At 44.4% G+C, this 8,361-nt stretch overlaps 1 protein-coding gene across 1 annotated transcript; it reads left to right on the top strand.

The window, feature by feature from the left end:
• Nucleotides 1–459: 459 nt before the first annotated feature.
• On the top strand, nt 460–4,380 carry DLX6 (distal-less homeobox 6). Its single transcript, XM_077809392.1, has 3 exons — nt 460–1,005; nt 2,180–2,373; nt 4,129–4,380. Exons 1-3 carry the CDS (start codon nt 642–644, stop codon nt 4,378–4,380), a joined length of 810 nt encoding a protein of 269 aa, XP_077665518.1. The 5' UTR covers nt 460–641.
• Nucleotides 4,381–8,361: the final 3,981 nt, after the last annotated feature.

Genomic DNA, 8,361 nt, shown 5'->3' with positions numbered 1-8,361 from the left:
GCAGAGGCTGGGGGGCTGCTGGCTGGCGGGGAGCGGCAGAGCTCCGCGGCAGGGGAAGGCAGGCGCGCGCGCGCACGCCGCCTCGCCGCGCTCGAGCCGGGCTTTGGAGCTGCCGAAAGCGGGCTCCGCTCAAGCTCGCACAGACGCCAGTCGCAGCCTCCGGGATGGTGACGTCAGGGGTTGACTGACCAATGGGGAGGCACTGCCCTTTGGAGACAAACCATTCGACTTGTGGCGTCTCTGCCTCAAGTCTAACAGCAGAAGCTCAACTTTACCAGCATCCACCTTCGAAAATCTCCGCTTTAAACTCCGCCAGCCAAAAAACAAAAACAACAACCCCCCCCCAAAAAAAACAACAACCCCCCCCAGCCACCACCAAGGGGGGAATGGAGGGGAAGAGGAGAGGGAAAAAATCACAGGACTAGCCCCCCCTTACACACCCCTCCCCTCACCCCTCCCTCCGGGAACAAGGCCCCTCTCACTCCTGCTCTCCCCCCCCCCGCTCCAAAAAAAAAAAAAAAAAAAAAAAAAGCCACCTCACTAATTCCCAGCGCAGGATAATAGGCTCTAAGGTGGCTGGGGAGAGAGCGAGCGCGCGGGGGGCGAGCCGGAGGGATCCGCTCTCTCACTCCCAAACTTTGATGATGACCATGACTACGATGGCTGACGGGCTGGAAGCGCAGGACTCCTCCAAATCCGCCTTCATGGAGTTCGGGCAGCAGCAGCCGCCGCCGCAGCCGCCGCCGCCGCCGCAGCCCCACTCCCAGCAGAGCTCGCCGGCCATGGCGGGCGCCCACTACCCGCTGCACTGCCTGCACTCGGCGGCCGGCTCGCACCCGCACCACCAGCACCACCACCACGGCGCGCCCTACCCGGCCAGCGGCAACTCCTACAACCCCCGCTCGCTGGCCGCCTATCCCTACATGAGCCACTCGCAGCACAGCCCTTACCTCCAGCCCTACCACAACAGCGGCGCGGCCAGCCAGGCGCGGGCGGACGATGCAGGTGAGCGCGGCCGCTTTCTTCTCGCGTTCGGCTCCTTCCTCCGGCCGGGCGCCGCGGCCGCCGCCGCCAGCCTGCGGGGGCCGGCTCCGGCGCTGGCCCCGGAGCAGCCGGGGCTCGCGTGTTTGCACAATGCGGTGCTTTCCCTTCGCTTCGCCCTGGGAGGGGGGGGGGGGGGTGTGCAGCGGTGTGCATGGCATGCAAATGCAGGAGCCGGCTTATGCATTGCAGACGGTCCCTATAGCTATGCGTGTCTATGCGGACATCCCGGTCTGGGTGGCCTTCAGGGGGGCACATCTCTTCGTGGGGCTATAAAGCCCGGGGCGTCTATTTCCCAGGGCGATGTCAACAGCCCTTCCTTGCTTTGCTGCGATCTCTCCATCCCGAGAGCGCTCTTTGGCGGTGGGTTTGCACTGTTGAGGTGTGGGTGTGTTTGTTTGTTTGTTTGTGTTGCCCATTAATACACTCCGAGCGCTGGCCTACTGCTCAGCTAAATTTAACGTGAAACTGGCCATTTGCATTTCACCAAGCGCCCTGCTTCTGCAGCCGCCTCTTTACGGCTGGGGAGCAATGCTATAGATTGCAGTGATCCCAGCCTCAGCTAAGGGGTACGAGACAATGTTTGTTGCTCCTTTGTGACACTCGGCAAGGGGATCGGCATTAGGCAAATGACTGTAAACACCTGATGAGTGAAAGTTTCAAGATGAGTTTGTTGTGATTCCCTCCCCCCGAAGTTAGCAGATTATTTTTATGTACTGATCTGAGGGGGGGGGGGGAAAGCATTGTTAAAACTGCGACTGGTGATTCACTGACCACCAAACTGGCGACATGAAGTCAATTAGCAGTGTAAATGGCCAGGCAGCTAGCAATCCATTCATTAAACAAATACTGTGTTTTTGCAAGTAAAACAAGCCATCCAGCACACAGGCACGGCTTCTTTATGTCCGCTGATTCGCACTATTCTAATAAGAGGTATTCCGGTGTGATGCCTTTAGGCACTCAGACCGTGTGCATACTATGCCAGTGGGACTGAAACAGCAATGGGATTATTGCATGCGGGCTGTTCTGGGGGTGGGGGGGGGGGGGAAGAGCAACAAAATGCCCAAGTTAAACAGTCAAGGAGGGTTATCTGCATTCTCTGCGGTGGTGACATTTCAAATGTGTTGCTTGCTTGCAGATCAGCAAAAAACAACAGTGATTGAAAACGGTGAAATCAGATTCAATGGAAAAGGAAAGAAGATACGGAAGCCTCGAACCATTTATTCGAGTTTACAACTTCAGGCTTTAAATCATCGCTTTCAGCAAACTCAGTACCTGGCACTTCCAGAGAGAGCTGAACTGGCAGCTTCCTTAGGACTTACTCAGACACAGGTAAATTATGGGAAACCCAAATCATTGCAATCCTGATCAGACAATACAAGGCCAACCAAAGAGAGATCTTCACTCGCACGTACATGATAGTAGAAAAGGTAACCCACATGTTACTACTATGCCAAATGTGATGTGAGTTATCTTATTACACAGTACAAAGTAACTGGCTTACTACTGAAATAACTGACTGAATCTGCACTTTCCCCTGCCGACTAGTTATCAAATTTTACCCTTTGATGGCACAAATAGAAAAAATAAATGGCTCAAAATAATTACTGCACCAACATGAAATTGTTCAGTTGTGACAAGAGCACAAAACAAAGGCAAGAAAACCTTAGGCCTGAGGCAGAGGTAAAAATAAAAAGCCAGATCGTGGCAACCTATAGAGACAGAGAAAGCAAGAGCGCATTAGAAAATACCTGTAAAATCAATAGTTAATTCGTCCTGGATGACTAACTCAAATGCAGTGATTACCCTTGGGCAAAATGTACAAAAGGTGATAATAGATCTGAAGATCAAAGACAACCGTGTACAAAATTATAGCATGTTAAACCATAGTTAATAGTGGCTGGTGGAGCTGTCCTAGCTTGGCTAATTTAAGCTTGAAAGACACATGGTGGCATTACAGACTTCACAAGCAGGGGTTAGTAGAAAAGCAAATGGATAAATACTATCAATTCATTTAAAATATATTTATGTGCATTTATGACTTTAATAAAAAATGTATATATTTCATAATTGCAATTGGCAACAATAGCTTACCTGGGCAATTGAGCGGATATGAGCGGATATGAATTTTGAGCGGATATGAATTTTGAAAATATGTTTGCTTATTGTACAAATGGCATTTGTTCTGACACACACAAGATGTGGGCTTGATCCTGAAAGTCTACAGACAAACGAGTAGTCCCACTGAGATAGTAGCCTTGCATAAAGACTAGGGTTGCAGGATCAAGAGTTTGAATCTCTAAATTACACCCATATACCTTTTGAACATGGAGGGCCCGATCCTGCAGACGCCATGCAGGGAAAACTCAATTTAGGGGAGTTTTACGTGTCTAGAGAGGGCAGGATGCGACCCAAGATGATTTATATCAGTTGCTCGTTCTGAAAAGGCAATTTCCATGCAAAATTGGTTTTAAAATGAAGATAAAGCACTTGCTCTAGTCAGCCCCTTCCCCAAGGATATAAACAAGGACAGCTTGGTGGTACAAATTGTCTGATTCAGGTTTTACTTTTAAGATGCCCTTTGACTATTAGTGGGTCTCCTAGCATAGGGTGATACGCTTCCCTCTGTTTGACCACAGTTTCTCCAACTGATCAAACGACCTCCAAAATAGGGAATGAGGAATATGACACGTGTGTGTACATGTGTGTATTTGTATCTGTGTGTATATATATATATGTCTGTGCATGTAAGTAATTAAATGTACACACATAGGTAGGTGAGAGAGTGAGAAATTAAAACAGAATAAATTCTACTGTGCTCTACTTGTGGTCTGGGCAAGAAAATGACACTCAATTTTAAAACCTACATCTCGATTCCCAGCGTCACTATTCCTGTTATTAACAATAGGCTAGTTCCAATGCTGGCGTGTTTAACCCCCTAAAAATGCCAGCTTGACCCCACATCTCCATCCCTACCATTTGGAAACTCAGGACCCTCTATATTTCAAAAATAACCCCCTTCGGGTGCTTCCTGCTGTCAGCTAGGTGCTCCTCAGCGGCCTAATCTCTTCTGCCTTTTGATTACAGGTGAAGATCTGGTTTCAGAACAAACGCTCCAAGTTTAAGAAGCTGCTAAAGCAGGGCAGCAATCCTCATGAGAGCGACCCTCTGCCAGGCTCCGCGGCCCTGTCCCCGCGGTCTCCAGCTCTGCCTCCAGTCTGGGACGTTTCAGCTTCTGCCAAGGGAGTCAGTATGCCTCCCAACAGCTACATGCCTGGTTATTCTCACTGGTATTCTTCTCCACATCAAGACACAATGCAGAGACCACAGATGATGTGAATTGTCCAAGAGAAATAATCTATCAAGAAGCCCTAGTCTCGACATGGCAAGCAGTCCGCTGTCTTGCCAACGGTGCCAATTTAACAGGCTCTGTGTGAACTTGTATGTGTGGCAAGGAGACAAGGTGGGGCTTTCGTTTTGTTTTGTTTTGTTTTTTTTCTTTTAGTAACCTCAGTGATTGATCTTGAACAGAAAGAGACTTTTTTCCCCCATGCTGGCGCACATAAGACACTTCTCTTTAGGATATTTTAATTTGGACTCGAAGGAACCAACCTCGTCGCTTTGGAGTATACTGTCAAAGCAAACTTTTTACAGACTTTTTCCCACCAGAAGAACCTGAGTATACCCGGCAACGTTTTTACTTGTTTAATGAGCTAAAGATATTACATGATGAAAGGGAGGCTATTCAAGCTCCTGCATTTGTATTCACCAAACCCAGACTGGAGGGGAGGGGGCGCGAAAGTGCTTGAAAAGGAAAATATACTGTACGATTAAAACATTACCACGAAGCAAAAACTGCATGCTTTATCAAAATGGAATGGACAGCAACCAAGAAGAAACCACTGTCTCTCCCTCAGATCTCTCCCCCCAACTTCCCCCTCCCGAAGTCCCCTGAAATCTAAGAGGGAAAAGGCAAAGGAGGAACCCACCAAAACAACCATCCTATGGCTTTGAAAGGTTCAGTACTTGATTGGTGGTATTCTCACCAATTCACTAAGCTATAGAGACGTTTATATCGAGCAACCTTTTCTGTATATATTGCTGAATTTTAGTTGTAAATATACTTTGTATGTTTTTGTCTTCTTTCATATATAGAGTAAAAGCCACAAAACGTTCCTGTGTCCTGTATTTCTCTCTATATTATAAAGAACACCCGCTTAAATAGCTAGCTAGATATTCACACATTTTGTGACATAGAGAGCAATATATCTAACAACAAACCCTTGAAAAGATTTTTCTTAAAAAGAATAAACCTGAGACAATATATACGTAAGTATTGCAAAGAGAATCGTGGATGTTTCTAATCGCCCGGTCATTTCTTAGCCTACGTTACTTCGGTAATTCCAATATTTGAAAAAACATTATGGTGTCATTTAATCTGAGGTTTATCTCAAAGTAAAATTCAGTACTTTGCATTACTTCCTACACAAGTAGGGCGGGGGGAGGGTAGAGAGAAAGAGCTGCCCTCCTTTTGATTTTGATCAACAGACAGACAATTAAAGCTGTGCAATATTTTGCAAAGCTTGAAAGGTGCATAGGTATACAATGCACTGACCAGGGCGAATTATATCTTTATTATATTGTATAAAGCACAGAAATAATGAAAATGAAAGTCCTTTCGTCACACAAGCCCCATACTGCGAGAATTAATGGCTAGAGACCTGGGCATCCTTCAAATTATGAACCTTGAAACCACTGAGCCATTTATCAGAAGTCAATAGAGATGCTCAGAGTGCTCCATATAATGACAGCTACATACAGTCGTGCAAAAGGACAGTCACTATAATTAGACACAAAGCAAAGACTACTTACCAATATACGAGTTCCTTTTTTTTGTTGAGCAACTTCCACGCTCAGTCAGTCTTCAGAATGGTTTAAAACCGATCAGTCTTGTCATTTTCTACCACTCGCATTGTTACATTAAGAAAAATGTTTTCTTTTCTTTTCCCCCCCTTCCTACTGTGAAACTTTGGGTTCAGAGCTCCCCAGGATCAATTCTGAACAAAGCCTCCAGCTGCAGTGCCATCCAATTTGAAGCAGACATTGGGGACAATTTAAGGTTTTTATCCACAAGAAGGTTTTTTTCCATTCTCTTAAATGCAGCCATAATTAGAGTAATTTTTCATGTAGCCCGCTGATTACAGCGTTTTTACCGTCAAAGATAATTACCTGTAATTTTCTTCCACTTTTAATACTAAAAAGCCATCTTTATTTAGATTCAGGAACAGGAAAGGCGAAACAAAAGAGGAAAATTATTCTGTTATTCATACACAAATTGCAGAGACGTAGGACCTAAAATTGAAAATTAACCAAAATTATAATGCTGAAAAGAATGGAAGAGGCTTCAGAAGTACAGCTGGTAGTGGGTCTCACTGAATTATTCAAATTACGTGAGAGAGAAAGCTACCATACATTTAAACAACCGTATTTTTTCTTTTTTAGACAATCCAGTGCATATCTACCTAGTCTCTATTTATGCAGGTTAATCCTAAACCAGTTGAAACGTTGCAAATGTATGTTAGATCTATCTATCTATCTATCTATCTATCTATCTATCTATCTATCTATCTATCTATCTATCTATCTATCTATCTCTTCACTCACACATACTATATCCCAAGAGGACCATTTCTATCAGAATCCAAAGATACAGCAGTTGTCCCTTAACTGCCTGGGCTAATACTTAACCCTTTCCTAGCCACTGACTTAATCGGTGTGAGTGATCCATAAATATGATGAATCAGAAGAGCTTTACTGGTGTATTTTGGAGTAGATGTTGCTGCTGTAGTGTAAAATACATGTGCACGCTTTGTCAATAGCCATTGCGTTGTGGAGTACTGCATAGAAAAATGTGATACAATTTTTCTTGTACTTTATGAATATTTCAAGGATAGACTTTTTTTTTTTAAAAAAAAAAGCAATGAACCCAATACAGACATGTACGATGACACAAGCAGGCCTTTCCAAGAGTAATATGGTGAGCAAATGATAGCAAAGACAGTGTCATCTAACATTATATAGCTGCCACCAAAAGAGAGTTGCATGAAACAGCGTCCTCTATAGATAGAATTGGAACAAGTCTCTCTGTATTCTTTCCTTATGGCTTCCTACAATTTTGGTTTCACGGAACGGTTGTTCAGCAGCACGTTTGTATAATATTCGGTAAGCAAAACATTTTTCTTCTAAAACTTTGGGGTGCATTAAAGTTTGGACCTCAAGAAATAAAATGATGGCTCCTTTCAAAGCCCATCCCTTCTCAGATAAAAGGGGAGAGCTTTGAACCAAACCTTTGGCAAAGGGTAGTTTACATGTGCCTCTTTGCAGATGGAACGGTGCTTGCCTGATCAGAAACTCTACCGCCTTTGCAATAACAGTAAGCAAATCTTCGGAGTTAAAATGCAAGGTTAAAACGACAGCCTGCCTCTCAAAATGTACGGTGTATTGATGACAATGAATACGAGGTAAACGAGTACATAATACATGGCATCAGGGAAAGATTTGAATGACTATATCGTGCGCTCTTTGACTAGCAGTTCAAAAAAATGGACTCACGATTTACACTCAGAGTTATTGCGGTATAGCGATCAACCTTCTTCCAACTCATCTAAATAGAAACCAAGTCCACTCTGAACGTCTATCCAGCCGACTAGCAAACCTACCTAGAGAAAGAGAATTTCCTATAGGTCCCCAGCTTCTGGAGCGAAAGCCATTGTCACAGAACTTGAACCAACCCAAATCCTATCGACTATGTAGAAATACTAATAAAAAGGACAGATTTCTGAATCTATGAAACAGCGGTCTAATAGGATGACAGAAATTACAAAAACCGCAAAAGTAACCACGAAAGTGTGAAAAGATAAAGATGAACTGTGCGTTGAAGTATACAAAAAATAAAAACTTACCCCCAGTGAAAATCTGTTAAGCAATGATCAGGGTCTAGAAATCTATACTGAACAGAAGCAGTCTCAGGGCAGAAGCTCTTTCTCTATATTCTTGGTTGAGTGAGCACATCCAGGTGTGAAATTGTTTGCACACCCCAGCACCTCTTATATTGCCAGCAAAATTAGCTGTTATTACTGTCACTGTTTAGTGATGGTTAGCTTGATAAAAAAAAAAAACTGCTGTAATCAAGACCTGGCGCATCTTTGCAAATTACAGATAATTGTAAACGTCCAGATTATGATAATAGCATCCTAATCCAGGCTGCAATATAATTATTACAGAGTGTTACATCTGAAACTGTCCAGTAGGGCTAATTCA

This window comes from Eretmochelys imbricata, chromosome 2, assembly GCF_965152235.1.
Source record: "Eretmochelys imbricata isolate rEreImb1 chromosome 2, rEreImb1.hap1, whole genome shotgun sequence".
NCBI lineage: Eukaryota > Metazoa > Chordata > Testudines > Cheloniidae > Eretmochelys > Eretmochelys imbricata.
Note: the sequence above shows the minus strand (reverse complement) of the source record. Positions and strands in the feature narration are given on the sequence as shown.